Here is a 17889-nt window from a genome sequence, read left to right on the forward strand (position 1 = left end):
AAGTGTGGCACAGAGCAGGGATGGACCTGCTCTGCAAACACGTGGAGCAAAAGCTGGCTGCCCTGGGCTGGGATGGGCTCCCCTGGAGACCCCTCCTCCCCTTGGGACAGGAGACTCCCAAGACAGCCACACACAAGGGGACAGGAGCCACCAAGCACCTGCAAAGGCTCATGGCCCCTCACCAGCCCCAGCAGCACCATGTGTGTTCCTACTGCTCGTACCCACGTCACTGTTCTCCAGAGACTGGTCCTCCTCAGACACCTTCAGGAAGACCTCCTCCAGAGTGGTGTCCATCAGCCCAAAACTGGTGAGGTCTAGCTCCTCCAGGCTCTGTTCCAAGTGCTGTGGAGGCAAAGAGCAGCATAAGGAGGGCAGGAGGTGCCCACAGTGCCAGGCCCCCCAACAACCACCTGTCCGCCCACCCTGCCAGCCCCAGTGGGTACCTGGAAGAGCCTCTCAAAGCACCCCTTCTTGACAGCCTCGCTGGGCAGGACATAGGATAGCTCAGTATTGGTGTCTGAGATGAGGAGGCAGGAGGCCACGTACTTCTTGATGAACTGGGAGACACGAGGCTCAGAGCAGGGGCTGATGGAGCAGTGGGCTGGCGGGCTGTGCAGCTGGGCTGGCTCTGCGGCAGAGGGGCAGCACCGGTTGGTCACTACGCAACTGGCTTCCCATCAGGACCCAACACATCCACCCTACACCCCCAGTGCTCTGGGGGCTCCTCCAGTCTTCATCATTGGGTGCTGCGGTTTCCTGGCAGCCCAGTCTGCCCTGGGGATGGTGCTCTGCACTGCAGCCACACTGGACATCTCCAAGGGCAGCCCATGGGCCAGACAGAACCAGTGCTTGGAAGCAAATATCACCAAGCAGGGTCTAACCTGGGACCCAGACAGGAGAAATCAAGGCAGAGTAATGCTACCTTCTACAGCTCTGCCTCATTCCCCTCCACCCTCCATCTGGCCTGAGACTCTGGAAGGGAGCACTTGGGTGTTGACCTTTCGCTCCTCTCCTGGGGTGAAGAAGGACTGGTCCCACCTACACCTTTAAACAGAGGGTCCTGCTGTCCCCAGACCTGTGCCATTCCTGGTGTCTGACTGCTTCTTCACTACTGTCAGCTTGTAGCCATCGCCGTATGTGCTTTTAAGGAAGAGTGGAGAGCCACAGCACTTGAGCTTGCCATGGGAGATGATGGCGATACGGTCACCCAGCAGGTCAGCCTCATCCATGTGGTGTGTGGAGAGCAGGATGGTCCTCCCTGATGGTGTCACAGAGCTTCAGTTGAGGGGCCAGGGCCACTGCAGCCAGAGGAGTGATGCTGGGCTCTGGCACCTCCACTCACCTGGCTTATACTTGAGGATGAGGTCCCAGATGGCCCTGCGTGCATATGGGTCCACACCAGCTGTGGGCTCATCCAAGATAACGGCCCGTGACCCACCCACAAAGGCTATGGCCACCGAGAGCTTCCTCTTCATGCCTCCTGAGAGGGTCTGCACCAGGGAGTGACGTTTGTTAGACAGCTCCAGGTCCTCAATCATCCTGGGGACAGGGGAGAAGCACCAGGGATGCTAGGGGACCATACTGGTGCCCAATGATGCCTCTTCCCTGCATGGACCTCAGTTGCTGGGACAGCCCAGCTGCAGCCAGGCTACAACAGCACCTTCTGCTGGCTTCCACAGCATGATACCCCAAGTTTTGGAAAGCACTTGGTGGAGCTGCTCCAAGAGACACCTCTGCTACCAGATCATAGAATCACAGATCACCCACCATGGCTTTAGGCAGCAGGAAGGGGACCCACTCATGCAAAAGGAGCTGGAAGGTGCCTACTTGTCCATCTCCTTGCGGATCTCCTCCTCTGCCATGCTCTTGAGCTGCGAGTAGAACCAGAGGTGCTCTTCCACTGTCAGCCTGTCAAACAGCACATTGTGCTGCGGACACATGCCCAGGTTCTTCCGGATCTCATCCATCTCCGTTCGGATATCATGGCCATAGATGGTAGCGGAGCCCGAGGTTGGAGGGAACAAGCCAGTGAGGATGGACCTGGAAGGATGGGAAAAGGCTACAATATGAGGAATCTTGCATTCCTCTGTCTGATTTCAATCCCAGCCACCTCTAGGAGTATCTGCTCAGCTCAAGCAGAGCAAGGCAGTGCAGGGCCTGCTGCCTGTCCCCCTTCTATACTACCCTTACATCCACACCACTGCCTGCATAGCACTACCTGCCCAGGGGCCCTGCCAGGATACCACGCAGCACCTTCCCACCCACTGCAGCTGGCCAGAAGGACATAGCCCATGTCCACCCTGATGGGCACTCACATGGTGGTGGTTTTCCCTGCACCGTTGTGCCCCAGGAAGGACACCACCTGGTTTTCATAGAGGTTGAGACTCAGCTTGTTCAGCGCCAGCTTCTTGTCTGTCTTGTAGACCTTGGTGAGCTTGTCAATGCAGACAACCAAGGGGAGGTGGGTGGGCTCCTCCTCGATGCCGCGTGTCTCCTCTGCTGTGAGAGCGGGATGGTGAGCAGCTGGAGTGTGTCAGAAAGGCTAAGCTTGGAGCAGGGATCCCCAGGGGATAAACCTTCATCCCACAACAGCTGTGCTACCTCATGGCCCCCTCCCCTCTGCTTCTTGCCAGCTTCCCCTCATCCCATGCCACAAACAGCAGCTCCCAGACAGGCAGCAGTGCCTGGGTAAGGATCCCACCCTTAGAAGGGCACAGGGGACACACAAGGTTCCATGACCACAGCAGGACCCTGTGCCACCCACTGCAGTCCCTGCCTGCCCTCACCCATCCTCCGGCTCTCCATGGCACAGGCCTGATCCTCCTCCATGATGCTGAGGCGGGTGGTGCGGGACCAGGGCCACGTCCATTCCCAGGTCTCCACTCGCCCGTTGCCCAGCCAGTAGGACTTCTGGAAGGGGAAGTACCAGGGCCGCGGCAAGCCAAACATACCTGCAATCAGCCAGTGTGGTCAGGGTAGTCCTGCACCCATGTCTGAGAGCCAGGACAGAGGTTGGCACAGGTACGGGCACCGGCCTGCAGGTTTCCCAGCTCAGGGACATCACTGTGGGGTGGAGGCTACAGGTGCTTTGGCCAATTGGGCTCAGGACAATGCTGCTGGGCTGTGCAAGGAAGAAAGGTCTTTTGGGCTTTGGGGTGGGCTTGGCTCACACTTTGGTTTCACCAAAAAGACAAGGAAGTAGGTGAGACCCCTGCCCAAGTCGACAATAAAGGGGACCTGTGCTCCAATGTGGACACCTTGCTTTGCTACAGCTGGCCAGTGAACTGAGACATGCAACTGCAGATCTCCAAGGAACCTGCTGGTGTTAGAATCATAGAATCATAGAACAGTTAGGTTTGAAAGGACCTTAAGATCACCTAGTTCCAACCCCCCTGCCATGGGCAGGGACACCTCACACTAAACCATGGCACCCAAGGCCTCATCCAACCTGGCCTTCAACACCTCCAAGGATGGAGCATTCACAACCTCCCTGGGCAACCCATTCCAGTGCCTCACCACCCTCTCAGTAAAGAATTTCTTCCTTATATCCAATCTAAACTTCCCCTGTTTCAGTTTGAACCCATTACCCCTTGTCCTGTCACTACAGTCCCTGATGAAGAGTCCATCCCCAGCACCCTTGTAGGCCCCCTTCAGATACTGGAAGGCTGCTATGAGGTCTCCACACAGCCTTCTCTTCTCCAGGCTGAACAGCCCCAACTTTCTCAGCCACGGCATATGGGCAGGTGTCCCCAGCAGAACACACACAGGGCACCCTGAAGGCACACTGTGCTGAATCCCACCATGTCAGGGCTGAGCAACACCAGCAACCAGCAGCCTCCCCAGCAAGCAGGCTCCTGTAAGATCAGAGGAGCCCTCATGCCCCACGGCGCACACCTACCTGGGTGCACAGCCTCAATGTACCATGTGAGCACCCCGTACACCACAGCATCCACGATCAGCATCATCATGGACAGGAGGAGGTTGAAGTCATCTCCTTCCACAGGTGACTGACTGAAGGTGTGCCACTGGATGCCCACACCAGCCACCTCATACAGAGCAAAGTACTTGGAGCCCAGCCCAAAGGCTGTGGTGGACATGAGGGACTGCAGAGAGGTGAAGAGAATGAAACATCATCAGGAATCACAGGGCACCTCCAGAGGGACAGGCTGGGGCAAATTCCTATCCAATGCTGCCTCACCCAGCCCTGTGGAGATGGTCCCCGCCCTGGGAGGCACCAAACTTTCTGGAGATGCCTCCAAAGCCCCTTGGGGAGTTGGTTCATACAGGCAGAGGTTTGTCCAGGGCTTGGTGGCCTGTGTACTGGACATGCGGTGCCCAGGGTAAAGCATCTCCCCAGCAGCCGCAGCCAACTCACCGCGATGCACTTCTCAAAGGCTGTGATCTTGTCGTGCGCCACCTCCTCCCGGATGGCCACATACATGTAGGGCACATAGCTGAGGAAATAGATGATGCCACCGCAGGCAGAGGCCAGCTTGGCCTTGGAGTATAGTACAGATACCAGGAAGCTGCAGGGAGGACAGCATCACCTTGGGTCCTACCCCACCAGGGCTTGCCCCACACCGTCTGATTTTGGCAGTGTTGAGGTGATAAATCAGCCCCATGGCACAAGGACCCCAGCACTGCCCACGCCTCCTCACCCCACAGAGCAGACCAGGCACTCACCAGAACATGATAGTGGCCACTGCGTAGATGGCAAGAAAAAGCCAGATGATGAGGACATCGCTGTGCATCAGGACCTTGCCATACTTCAGGATGGCCGTGAGTGCCGTGACCGAGATGGAGAGCTGGACGAAGCCAGTGATGAACCAAGCCACCCAATGCACCGCGTTGTTCAAACCCATCATCTTCATCACCTGCAGGGCCAAAACTGCTCAGTGGTGCTGTCCCCTACCCTGCGCACCCCAGCTGCCTCACTCGCTGGGGCTGGCACGAACAGGCACTGAGGGGTCCCTGGGGGCTGGGGAGCGGACAGGACACAGCACCCTGTGCCAGGGTGTCAACGGGATCAGCTCCCTCCAGCACTGAGCAGGGCTCATGCTGAGAACACTTGGAAAGACCAGCTCAGCCCAGTGATGTGAGGTCTGAGCCCGCCCCAGCTCACGTACCCCAGAGAATGGGGAAGATTCACGGGGACAGCACAGGACAGAGCTCAGAGATGCCAGATTCTCCCCAGGGATCTCTCTTCACCATACCTACCTCTTTCAGGCGATGTTCCTTCTCCGTCACAATGTGCTGGATCATCATGGCCACTGAGTAGACCCAGGAGATCACCATGCACAAGGGCATCATATGCTCAATGACAAAGAGGAAGCTGTTGGGGTAGAGAGGGGAGAGGTGGATGGTGGCACCACAGAGACCTGGGGAAACCCTAGGGCACAGGGCAGAAGAGGGGCTCTCCCACTGCTAGGGGACAACCAGCCCTTCAGTCCAGCAGCTTCTCAGTACCCTGAAAGAGCTTCTCCAACGAGCCCATAGGACAATCTAGTGTCCTGGCTCTCAGGTCCTGGCAGGCATCAGCCCAGCGCCCTGCGTACCCTGGTGTAGACAAGACATTATCCACCCTTCTGCCCTGGAAGGTTGGTGCATCTGGGACTTCTCCAGGTGCTTTCTCCAGACCACCGTGTTCAATAACCACCAACAGATCCATGTGCTATCCATTTACTCCACTCCTCTTGTTCTCCCAAGACTTTCAGCCTCCAAGACACCCCACAGCTATGAGTTCCTCACTTCACTCACTAACTGGGCAAAAAGTCCTTTCCCTGCTTGCCTAGCCTGGTGGTCCAAGGAACAGTGTTTAACTGGTTGCTCATCATTCTCCATGTCACCAACCTCCTGCAGGCCCCCAGACTTCTCCCTCTCTCCCAGCTGAGGTGTCCTGGACTGCAAAAGAGAAGAGGGAAGGTCCTGCCCCTGCCCGCATGGGTGCTACTCACTCATCCCGGGTGTAACATGGGTACGGGAACATCTGCACATAGTTGCCAGGCTCCACCACGTCATGGCCAACAAACGTGTTGATGAGGGCACGCTCCATCATGTCTGAGAGGAGGAGCAGAGGCTGAGCTGAGCAGGCAGTGCAGGCAGAGGCTGCAGGCAGCAGTGGCAGGCAACTGGCACTCACCCTGGATCCAGACAAAGCCATAGAGGAAGTAGAAGCGGCCACCAGTATTGGGGCCAGGCCGCCAGTATGCCCGCCGGATCTCATTGGTCTTTTCCGTGAAGCTGGAGTTCTGCCGGATCTTGTACATGACGTGGGGAGGCAGCAACCCATCCCTGTTGGTCTGGAAGATGACACCTGCAGTGGGAGACGCAGGGAGCCCACTGGCACCATGAGACACAGCCACTGCAGTCATAGGCAGGGACATGCAGAGGTTCGGCGTGTCCCAAGCACCGCAAGGGCTGCCATGGGTTAGGTGGGGTGGGCATGGTCCTGGCTTGGGTTACAAGGGCACGTGGGCAGCAAGCAGTGGCAGCGGGAAACCAAGGACAGCAGCAGAGTGCTGTGCCTAGCAGGGCTCAGCCACGGCAGAGGATGGGTACTGTGAGATGCTAGGTCTGCTCATCCACCCAATGCATGCACCAAGGGAGCATGTCCCAGAGCCAGTGGCCCCAGCTCACAGCACAGCTGGAGAAGGACATAGCTTCAGGGACCCCTATGAAGGGGCTGGTTCCTGGGGACATACTGGCAAAGACTGTGACATTGTCCTGGTAGGCCTGGTTCAGTGTGTAGTTGACAATGCTCTCCTCATCTGGGAAGCCTTTGAAGATGTCCACGCTGACCTAGCGGGAGGGAAAGGCTGGTGAGAACCCACTGCTCCTGATGGTCTAGCAAATGGACCCTTGCAGACAGTGCAGCATGTGCACCTGCAGCCACTCCATGACCCCTGAAGCAAATGGTGGATGGGCACCTCCACCACCTACATCTATTCTAAGGCACATGGCACTACTGAAGCCACTGTCTCCTCCAGGGCTCGTGTCCCATGGCTTTAAGATAGTCTGAGCAGACCTAACCCTCTTCAGCACCACAGAGCATGGCTGTGGGCAGTGGGTGCTGCTCTGGCACCCATGTTCCCACAGGGCACAACCTCACCTTGGCCATGAAGTGGACCCAGCCACAGGCAGCATTGTCGATGGTGTCCAGCTGCTGCAGCAGGACACTGGCATTGGGCAGGGAGAAGTTGCCGTTGAGGAAGTTGTGGAGAACATCACTGTCAGAGACATTCAGGATCTCTGGGTGCTTGTGGAGGTCAGCAGTGAACTGGGACAGAGACACAGGAGGGAGACATTGGGACACTCCCTGCCCCTCAGTGCCCTGTCTTTCGTATGGGCACAGAGGCAAGACCCAACACTCCTGGGAATGGGGGAAGCAGCATCCACCCCAGCATCCACCAGGGAATCAGCCTGGTCCTCACAAGAGCAGGGTGGGCACCTGCTCTGGTGGTGCTCTGGCGACCATGAAGAAGCTATGAGGTGCCTTGGGGCAGGACACCCCATTCCCACCCACTTCCCAAGCTCAGCCTGGCTGTCCCCACTGCACCATCCTACCTGCTGGAGCCAGCGGATGCGCCTCTGCAGCCTGCCCTCCTCCAGGTAGGCACGGATCTCAGGGGAGATGTTCAGCCATGCTTTGGCATAGTGGGTGACGTTGCCCACAAAGGCAAAAGTCTCGTTGGCCTGGAAGGGAGGAAGGTCACACACTGGGAGCAGGCAGGAGGTCCCCTGCTTTCCGGGATGACCAGCATCATGGAGGCAGCTGCCCCAAGGGCCAGGGCAGCCGGCTGCTTCTGGCCCCACTGAGCCTGCTTGGGCATGTGAGGAGCTGCTGGGAGAGGAAGGACAGGATAGGACGGACAGAAGCCCTGGCCTCTGCACCCTCACCTTCAGGATGACCTTATCCACTTCCGTGCCCACAGGCGCATACAGGATTTTGGGGTTGCTCGTCATCAGGTGCACAAGAAGGCCCAGGTTCCGCTGCTCCTTGCTGGTGAAGCCCAGTGAGCTCATGTTGCCCTGCTTCAGCGCCTCAGGCTCGATTGTCCTGCAAAAGGGGCAGAAGCTGCCAACGCTGCTCCCCAGCACCCCTCACTGCAGGCAGCTCCCACCCCTACCTGTGAGGGGACTCCCCACTCAATCCCATGCCAGTGCAGTGCTGCCCAGCACAGGGAGCTTTCCCCGGGCACCGCACAAGAATGCAGTGCAGCAACCATCTCCCACGTGCTCATCAAGGGGTGACTGGGGCCTTTGACCATGCTCTCACACCCCTGTCCCCGTCAAAAAGCACCTGGATCCAGCTGCTCCATCCCCCAGGGTTCATACCGGTTGTTGCCGCAGAGGATGGGCTGCAGCCCAGCCCAGAGCTGCACAAATGCCGAGAACTGTCCCTGAGGGTTCTCGCCCCCAGCTGGGTTCCCCCCAGCACCCTCCTCCGCTGTGGTGTTGCTGGCTGTGGCATTAGCACTGGCCCAGCCAGTGCTGTTGGCAGTGGGTGGTGGGGCCTTGCTGGCACAGGCTCCCCTGGGCAACAGCTTGGCCAGTGCCGAGAGGATGTTCACGTCACGGAGAACCTTCTCCATCTCCACCAGGTCCTCCAGGAGGGCATGGAAGCGGTGCTGAGCAGCCGTGCTGTTCACCTCATCCAGCTTCAGCTGCAGGAAAGTGGTGACTCATGGCTGGGTGACAGCAGGAGGGGACCACGGGGAATCCCAAGCAGTAGCATGTCCCACTTCTTGATTAAGAAATCAAGCTGGAGCCACACACTCAGTGCCATGCACTCATGGTTATCAGACAGCAGGAGTGCAGGCAAATGCTGGCATGGTCTTGCTGGGGACAGAAGATGTCTCCCAGGCAGGAGGGGTGGTCACAAGGGACATGTCAGACTCAGGTGGGACAAAGAGGGGGACCTCAGAGCCAGCCCTGGGAAGCTGTCCAGAGCTGACCCAGAGACAGCTGTCTGGGTCAGGACTCTGCCAGTCCAAAGGAGAGGACCCTGCAGGGACATGCTTGGAGGATGCTGGGGACACCCAACCCCGTCCATTGGGCAGCATGCGAGCAGGCGGCAGGAGGGGAATCATCTGGGGTCTTGCTGTGGGACTGGGCAGTGGGTGCCCATGTGGGGTAAAGGGGTGATCAGGAGGGACTGAGCCATGTAACAGAGCCCCTCCGTCACCACACATCCCTGGTGAGGAGGGAAACCCGGCCCAGGCCATGTCCCTGTCACAACCCACCCTGCAGCTGTCAGGAAGCACGTCTCACAGCCCCGTGCTCACCCTGCTGATGATCCTGGGGGTGTCCAGCTGGTCCCGCAGCTCAGCTGCGAGCTGGGTGAAGCGGTCACGACGGGCAGCACGGCTGCCATTGCAGGCCAGCATGCGGTACGCCTGCAGCACTGGCTGCTGCGCCGGGCCCACGCGCAGGAGGCGCCGCAGCCCTGCAGGGCTCCGCTCACACGTCAGCTGCTCCAGCACTGGCCCCGTGAAGAGGATACTCTGCAGGACACGGAGCCATGCGGGCACTGTGCAGGCTGCAGAGCCCCGGCACAGCACCCACCCCATGAGTTGCTCACCTCCATCTCTGTGACGAGGGCCTGGGGACTGTTGGAGGCAGCGGGTGCCGGTGTGGCAAGGCCCAGGGCCCGGGAGAGCAGATGCAGCAGTGCTGGACGGCGTGGGGCTGCGGCAGGGTCCCGCAGCGCCCTGTGCACCAGCCCCTCCCGCAGGCTTCTCCAGCCGCCTGGCAGACTCTGCTGCAAGAGGAGTGGCTGGTGGGGGGGTGTCCCTGAGGTCCCCCTCCATGTGTCCCCCCTAGGCACAAGGGAACAGCCCTACAGCACCCATGTCCACGGTCTCCATGGAGAGGAAAAGAAAGGGGGATATGCAGATGGGGGGAGCATGGGTTCTCTGCACCCTATCCAAGGGAGGGAACAATCTCCCTCACTCCTTCCACATTCACCATCCCATTCTCACTGCAATGGGAAACTGAGGCACAGGCACTGATGTGCCTCAAAGCACTGGGGAACCAGTGGCAGCACCAGGACAGGACTCAGCCATCCCTGCAGCTGCTCTGGCCACCTGACAAGAGTTCCATCACATCCCCCTTGCTGGGATGGACATCCCCAGATCGCCCTGTGGTGGGACATGGAGGATGAGCTCTATCCCACCACGTCCCCCATGCATGGCACTGCTCCTCACCTCCAGATGTGTCATCTTCTCACTGGCACCAAAACCATCCCACAGGTCTCGCTTCCAGGTCTCTTCGGATACCAAAGGAAAGGAACCGAAAAACAGGCGATAGACCTGCACCAGGGTTGGGAGCAGGGCTGCCGAGCATGCAGGAGCACAGGCACCCACCTGCCCAGCCATGCCCTGCCACAGTGGGGTGGCAGCACAGGACAAGTCCTGCTGGGTGCCCTTGGACTCCCACCCTGTGGGTCTGGTGGTAAGAGCTGTATGGGTCAGGACATGCCCATTGGCTGGGGCACTGCAGACCCCTGATGGGCAGTCACCAGCTCCTACAGGTTGTCACCCACCTCCCGCAGGTCAACGCTGGAGCCCAGGAGCAGCTCTGCTGTGCTGTTGGGCAGGGACAGGTTCTGTGTTAGGAAGCGGCGCAGCTCGCCCTGGTCCTTGGCTGCCCATGCCAGCGTGAAGGCAGATCCTGTCAAGGAACAAGGAGCAGGACAGGGTGGTCAGAGCAGCTCCCCAGCATCAGGGACATAGCACAGTCCCATGTGGGGACACGTCACAGCTGGCCCTGCGTGACACACTGATATGTGCCCTGGGATAAGGCACTGCCCACATGCCATCACATTGCTGGTTGCCTGGTGGATGGGCATCTCCATCCCTGCCCGCACAGGTAGCGAGGGGCAGGCAGGACACAGCCTACCTGCTGGGTTGCTGAAGTGGGTCTCCATGGAGCTGGGCTCACTGCTGCTGAGAGCTTCCAAATGTCTGCGCAGTGACTCCAGCTCCTCCTCCAGCCCTGGGTGCTCTGGGTCGAAGAGGCTGCTCTGCTCCACTGCTTCACTGAGGTGCTCCAGGAGCTGTGTCACCCTGCAGGAGCCCAGCACCACTGCAGCTTCAGGGACAGTGACAGAGGGATGGGAACACCTTCCACAGAGCACCTCGGGTGCACAGGGCAGCAGTGCTGCCTGCCACAGGCATCGCTGCCGTGGAGCTGCCCTCACCAAATCCACCATGCCAGGGGCACAAAGCAGAGCTCAGAGGTGTCCCCAGGGGCCCCCTTCCTTCCAGCACCAGGCACCCAGGAGCCCAGTAGGGGGAACAGGCTGAGGTGTCCCCTGCAGCCCAGGGACACGGTGCTCTGCACCCAAACACTATAGGGGACACAGACTTGTGGCTCGCCTGTAGTGGGGCAGTGCTAGCACGGAGGAGACAGGCTGTGCGCAGGAGCGTGCCAGGGAGAGGAGGAGGTGCAGTGAGGGCACGACTCACGTGGAGTTGGAATACTGCAGGAAGCCGAACTCGTCGCGCTGGCCATCGGGGCACAGGGACTGCATGACGGGCAGGATCCCGGCCGAGGTGAGAGGTGCCGCCGTGTAGAAAGCTGGAGCCAGCAAGAGTGTGGAAGAGGCCAGGGAAGGTGCAGCCAGGGTAGGAAGAGAGGTAGGGAGGCAGGGAGGAGGCAGAGGGGAAGCAAGGGGCCACCAGAGAGACAGACACTCAGTTCAAAGAGGAGCTGGGTCCTGCGAGCCCCGCGGGAGGTTGATGGCCAAGGTCACAAGGCTGCAGCATTCCCACAGGGCTGACCCTGGCTGGTGGCTCTGGGGCTGTGGGCAGCTCTTGCACCATGGCTCCTGCCCCTGCTCACTCCCCCCTCGTGACAGGTCCCTGCTGCCCCAGGACAATGCTGGTTCTGCTGCTTGCCCCACGATGGCTGCCAACCTCCCCTGGCCTCTTGGCCCCTCTTGTTAGTAACCTCCAAGGCACCACCAGGTCTCCAGAGGAAGAGAAGGAAGAACACGACAAGGAACAGAAGAGTTGTCACCCACAGCCCTGAGAGCACCCGGCCTCCCCCCATCCGGCTGCTGGAGATGTGTGGACATGGTGATACAGTGGGGAGAGAGAGACGAAATGAGGAGCAGCAAGGGGACAGCAAACCTTCCCGCCCTCCACTGGTGCCAAGCCATCGTCCCTGCTGGGGTCGTTCCATGGAGGGTAAGCCCAGGAGGGCCCTGTCCAAAGGGGACCAGAGGTTGTCACTGGGCAGCATGAGGCAGGGACCCTGCTCTTGCACCCCAGCCGGTGGCCCCATGGTTAAGAGGCAGGTCAGTGCTGTTAGCACAGCTGTGGCAGTCAGGGGCTGGTGAAGACGGGCTTCTGGCAGGAACAGGGCCAGCAGCCTGCTGGGGTGGCAGCACAGACAGTTGGTGGCCATGCCACACTTTGGTGACAAAGCCAGCGCATGGATGGAATGTTGCTGGCCTCCAAGCTCCTGGTAGTGCCATGTTCCAGCTGCAAGGCACCGGAACAGGGATGGTGGTGGTGCAGGGGTAGAAGCCAACTCCAGCCTCTTGGGGACCAGCCTGGCAAAGACTTGGGTGACCACAGGCTATGACATGGGTGCCAGCACCCAGCAGGGTCTGCCCCAGAAAGGAGGCAAGAAAACAGGGTAGGACAAGACTCCACCTGGCCTGGAGAGCTCTCTGCAGGCAAGGAGACTGGCGACATCGCCACCAGCAGCCTCAGCATGGGAGAACCTGGCACCACCAGCCTGATGGGGACACTACCATGGGCCAGTCCTGGCTGGGCAGCCCCCAGTGCCCAAGCTCATCTTCACCAGCCACAAAGGAAGGCAATGAGGTTACAGAGGTGCGGATTAGGCCAGAGTGAGTTGATCCAAACTAGGCTCTTTCTCCCCAGAACACGTGGCTGGCAAGGCAGGGAAGGGGGGGAGGCACCCACCCGCCCCACCAACTTACAGACTGGCGCATGCAGTAGAGACATGGAGGGCAGGCAGGCAGGGGAGATGGTGGGAAAGAAAAAGAAAACGTGAGCAAAAAGAAAGAAAAACCAACCCAAAACCAGCACACAACTTTGCACACGTCAGTGCCGGGCAGGGGCAGGACAGCATCTGCCACTGCCGGCAGCCAGACCCATGGTCGCCCTGGGCTCTCCCTCGCTGGCTGTGCTGAAATACAGGCTTGGACCAGTGTTATGTTGGCTCATCACCACCGCAGCTCCCACTGCCCCCCCCATGCCACTAGTGCAAGGGCACCCACCAGGGGGGACATCCCACAGGGTTTCTCGATGCCCCATGGAGCCCTGGCAAGTCGACAGCCCACAGGCACCAGAAGACATAGCCCACCCGGAGCTCCGAGTGCACACCTCCAGGAGCACACAGCTCTGGTCCCAACAATCTGTAACCTTGTGAGTGCCCCGGAGTGCCCCAGCTAGGCACAGGGCTCCATGCACTGCATTACCCACCCTGCACCATGAGGAGCTGGGAACCCTTCCCAGCACCACTCCACCACTCCTTGAGAACTCAGGGGTACTGCAGCTGTTCCAGCACCATCCAGCTCCAACTTCCCCTTTCCTCCCCTGAACACCCCTGTTGATGGTAGCCCCGGTTGGTGCTGGCACCCCCAGGGTGGTACCCACGGATGGGATGCTTCTGGCTCTCCAGCCCCCCTGCATCAGCCCCACCAGCCCTCAGCTGCAGCCCCTGCCCAGCAATGTGTCCCACAGAACACCCATCTGGGTCCCATCAGCTGTTGTGTGTCCCCCCCCCATCCCCAGGCTGTCCCTGGGGGGCTGCAGCAGCTCCCCAGAGCCTCAGGGTGGCCCCAAGTATGAGTGCTCTGAGCACCACCCTGCTGACACCCACCTTCCTTCACAGGGATGGTTGGCTTCTTCTGCCGCAGCCCCAGGAGGATGAAGAAGAGCACCAGGGGGATGAAGATCTCAAAGGTCAGCACCCACTGGGGAACACAGAATCACAGAATGGTTTGGGTTGCAAGGGACATTAAAGATCATCCAGTTCCAATTCCCCTGGATGACATGAAGCAGAGAGATTGTGATGCTTGAAGACAGGACCCAGCTACCAACAAGGAGCACGGACAGGATGGAGGGCCCTGGGATGCCCGCGCAGGGCAGCACCATGCCCAAATCTTGCAGGTGGCTGTTGTCACTGTCACAGCTCAGCAAGAGACAAAAAGGTCCCTAGGCACCCTGGGATTTCCTGCTTGCCCCTGCCTGCTCCATTCTGCCCAGGGGCACCTCAGGACAGGAGAGGGTATCACAGCAGGATACCTACTCCATCAATATGAACAGTGTGCTGGGGCTGAAAGCCCAGCCTCAGCAGGCCACCACAGCCAGGGCTGCCATGGGGAGATGACCCCAAGTCCTTATGGCTGGCAAAGAGAAATGGCCCCCATCCTGGCAGTGCCCTCGCAGTCAGTACTTGCCTGCCATGATGTCCCCCTGCCACCGCCAAGTTCCACCTGGGGACTGTGTACGGGACAGACCCCAACTGCGTCATGACAAGGATCGGTTTGGCCAGACCCTGGCACTGGCTCCAGATGTGGAAGGAGGGCAGCGCTGGGGGTCCAGGCACCCCCTCTGGGCCCTCCCAGAAAGCTATGGCTGCGCGGGATTTCCTCCAGCAGCATACGGATAATCACAGCAAATCCCCAGGAATCCCTGACCCCGACTGCGCAGGCAATGCAGGCTGGGCTCTGTGCCCAGAGGCCCTGGAGATGGGCATCAACTGCTGAATTGCACTGGGAGCACCCAGGCCACGTCACACCCACATTGCCCTTGCTGCTGAGAGAAGAAACTGAGGCATGAGGTGAGGTGAGCCAACCTCAGCTTGCTCCACAGCCAGATCTGATGCCGGGCTGGTGCTGAGACCCTGGAACCTACTGCCACCACAAGCAGAACAGGCCCTAGCTCCGCTGGGCACCAACCACCAGCTCCTGCACCAGCCCAGTCACCCGCAGTGTCCAGGTACCAGAACAATGCAGTGGGCTGGGAAGAGACAGCTTTAACCCCACAGCAGCTGCCTGGAAGGACGTAGCTGATGGCAAGGTCAGGCCCTCCTGTCCCCAGCAGCGTCACCTCCACACTGCCCTCAGCCAGCTGCAAACACTCTGGCAGAAATTCCCAGCATCCCTGAGGCACCCCCACACTCAGGCCCCCACTGGCATGTGACAGTGACACTCCCATGAGCACCAGGGTTGGTAGGGCTATGGGATGGACATGGCTGCACCCACGGGTGCCCCCCATGCTGCCCTCCCCACTCCTAGAGCTGCCAATTTCAGAGGAGACGAAGACCAAAGGAAGAAAGGCTGGAGGGGATGGGGAGGGTAGATGCCCCAGCAGTAGTGCCATCTTTCTGGCACTATCAGTCCAAGGCATGGTCCCCAGTGTCGCTGTTCTGGTACAAGGGAGGGAACAAGGGACACTCCGAGCTGCTCTGCCAGCCCCTGGCCCTGCCCCTCGCTGCCTGCACCCACCTCCTGCCTGTTTACCAGGGACACAATGGGGCCTCTGTGCCCGGGCGCCTGTGGGATCATCCCCACAAACCCGCTGGGCCGTACCAGGCTCCCCTGGGGACCACTGGGCCCTTGGTGGTGACGAGAGGGACCTGCCTCTTGTTATTTATCTTTTTAACGTGGGTCATTGACCTTTTGCTCATCTCCTGCATCCCCTGTCCCCAACCCTGCCTTCACCACTGCACACCCAGAGCCAGGGCACAGTGTCTCCATCACCAGCCTGGGCTGACAGAGTGATGGGCAGAGGGGCAGAGTGGGGCTCCTCAGCCCACACCCTCTCGGGCTGATCCTGCCCCTTTTGGTCACCTGCAGGGGCTTCCCAGGGAGACCATGGCTACTCCACACCCACAGTGGGGCAGAGCCTCAGGCATGCAGCAGTGGGCAGGGATGCCGTCCCAAGGGAGCATCCCACAGTGGCATAGCCTGGAGACAAGGGTCCCTGCCTGCAGGTGCAGGGCACTAGGGGACATTTTGGAATTGTATGAGGAAGCAAGCAGAGGGGAAAAGTCAGCATCCACGCAGCTGAGAGCAACAGGACAAGGAGAGGAAAAAGGCCACCACCTGCTAGAAGCTGGCTGTGCCCTGTACTGACCAGAGTGCTCTGTCCTCTTCTCTCACATGTTCCCTTCCTCATTCCTGTGCTCTTGCTGGGACATTGTGGCAGAGCAACAGGAGATGGATGGGCACAACTTGCACTGAGCAAAAGCGTGACCAGGAGCAGAGGTCCAGGCCTTGGCTGTCCCCATTGGTGAGGGCCCAGGCAGGTCACTCTGGGGAGCCCTGGGAGGTGCCCAGGCTGGTGGTGACCATCAGCAGGTGCCTGTGGTTGGGTCACCCCCCCTGGGGTGGGGGCTCAGCTGGGCCGTGTGGGTCTGCCCAGCCAGGTAGGATGGGGCTTCGAGCAAGCTGCTCTAGTGAAAGGTGTCCCTGCCTGTGGCAGGGGGTTGGAGCTGGATGAGCTTTAAGGTCCCTTCCAACACAAACCATTCCAGGATTCTATGATTCTATGAAGTTGTAAGAGGAGGAAAATCCCACTGGGGTTTGCCAACACCTCTCCTGAGCTGGGATCCCAGGGAGAGCAAAGCATGGTTGTCCCCAGTGCCAGCCCTGCGGTGCTGTGTCGTGTGGGCACCAGCATGCCAGGGGACACAGTAGCACTTTGGCACAGGCACATGGCACAGGGACACCCTCCCTGGCACAGGCCTGTCCTGAGCAGTGGCATGATTGTGCTGGCAGTGGCAGTGTGGAGGCCAGTGCCAGCCACCCCCAGCCTCTCCCTGCGGGCCAGGAACAAGGCAGAGCCCTGCAGCCCTGACAGCTCATGTCTACCCTGCTCCCAGCCACCGAGGCCACCAACCGCTCTGCAACCAGTATCCCCACAGCCGCCTGTGAGCGGGTGTTCCTGGGGACACTGCCCAGTGCTGCCAGGCCAGCAGCACCCTGCCAACTCTGCGGGTTCCCCCCCGCCGCCAGCTGCAAACAGCGAGGGGGCAAAGAGCACCCTGAGCAGGTGGTGCTGGCCCCATCAGTTCCTGCTGCTGATCCGGCTCCCGCCCCAGCCAGCACCAGGGGCAGGGCCCTGCCACCGGGTGAACCCCAGCACTCCAAAGTTCAGCCTTTCTTAGTTTGGAGGTATCAAGGTCCCACAGCTCCACTCCCACACACCAGGAAGGAAGGGACAGATCTGCCAGGACAACCCCTTTGTGTGGTGGGAGCTTTCTTGGCTCTTGGCCAAGGAGCAGAAGGCACAAACCCTGCACAGGGTGAAGCAGGCACGCTGCCTGTCAGTTTTACATCCAACAGGGGTTTAAACCAGCTATCAGAAGTCATTGAGGAGCCCACCCTTAGGACACAGGCAGCTCAGTTCACCCCCGGTGCCAGCAGAGCCAAGGCAATGCAAAGGACAGCACAGCCTGCACTGGCCAGGGCTGCCTTGGGCACCCACAGCCCTGGCTTCCCTCCACTGTTCTGCTTGAAGCCCACCGTTCCAGGGCTCCTGCCTGAAGTCCTGCCCTGGAGAGAATCCTATCACAGCTAAACCTCAGAGCAGCTGCCAGAACCACTCAGCCACACCAAGTCCAACCATCCCTCAGGCTGAGCATGAACCCTTACTGAGGTGCCCAGCCATCAACCTCACCAGGCTACAGGCAAGCTCCTCTGGTGACAGAGGAGGTTATTGAACCGGGTGACATGGTGCTGTGGGTCAGCACACTTCTCACACCTCTCTTGAAGGCTACCTGGTCCCTGTGCCCACCACCGCTGAACCTCAACCACACCAGCCAAAGCCCTCAACAAGTGCCCACAAAGTCTGACCCAAAACCATCACTATGCCTTGCCGCAGTGCTGCTCCCCCCAGAGCC

The 17889-nt window shown here is 59.7% G+C and overlaps 1 protein-coding gene across 9 annotated transcripts in view; it reads right to left on the reverse strand.

Annotated features, from left to right (window-relative positions):
• The window catches only part of ABCA2 (ATP binding cassette subfamily A member 2), a 31080-nt gene that overhangs the window by 10793 nt on the left and 2398 nt on the right, over positions 1-17889 (reverse strand). For 4 of the 9 annotated variants that reach the window (XR_013958149.1, XM_080630859.1, XM_080630854.1 and 1 more), the window contains exons 1-23: positions 10900-12803; positions 10544-10671; positions 10206-10310; positions 9581-9760; positions 9285-9503; positions 8335-8663; positions 7897-8056; positions 7564-7692; positions 7109-7276; positions 6702-6798; positions 6140-6313; positions 5955-6057; positions 5218-5332; positions 4684-4874; positions 4376-4526; positions 3899-4103; positions 2787-2951; positions 2316-2499; positions 1828-2040; positions 1343-1539; positions 1076-1258; positions 444-628; positions 222-342 (exon numbers count right to left, since the gene is read on the reverse strand). Coding sequence is in view for 8 of the 9 variants with exons in the window: in XM_080630859.1 (XP_080486985.1) it covers positions 222-342; positions 444-628; positions 1076-1258; positions 1343-1539; positions 1828-2040; positions 2316-2499; positions 2787-2951; positions 3899-4103; positions 4376-4526; positions 4684-4874; positions 5218-5332; positions 5955-6057; positions 6140-6313; positions 6702-6798; positions 7109-7276; positions 7564-7692; positions 7897-8056; positions 8335-8663; positions 9285-9503; positions 9581-9760; positions 10206-10310; positions 10544-10671; positions 10900-11212 (4015 nt within the window). In the remaining variant the exon portion in view is untranslated. Of the gene's footprint in view, positions 1-221; positions 343-443; positions 629-1075; positions 1259-1342; positions 1540-1827; positions 2041-2315; positions 2500-2786; positions 2952-3898; positions 4104-4375; positions 4527-4683; positions 4875-5217; positions 5333-5954; positions 6058-6139; positions 6314-6701; positions 6799-7108; positions 7277-7563; positions 7693-7896; positions 8057-8334; positions 8664-9284; positions 9504-9580; positions 9761-10205; positions 10311-10543; positions 10672-10899; positions 12804-13860; positions 13955-17889 lie in introns of those variants that run through there. The other 5 variants (XM_080630861.1, XM_080630858.1, XM_080630856.1 and 2 more) reach the window with 5 other exon arrangements.

Source organism: Psittacula echo (assembly GCF_963264785.1).
Source record: "Psittacula echo genome assembly, chromosome: 16".
Taxonomy (NCBI): domain Eukaryota; kingdom Metazoa; phylum Chordata; class Aves; order Psittaciformes; family Psittacidae; genus Psittacula; species Psittacula echo.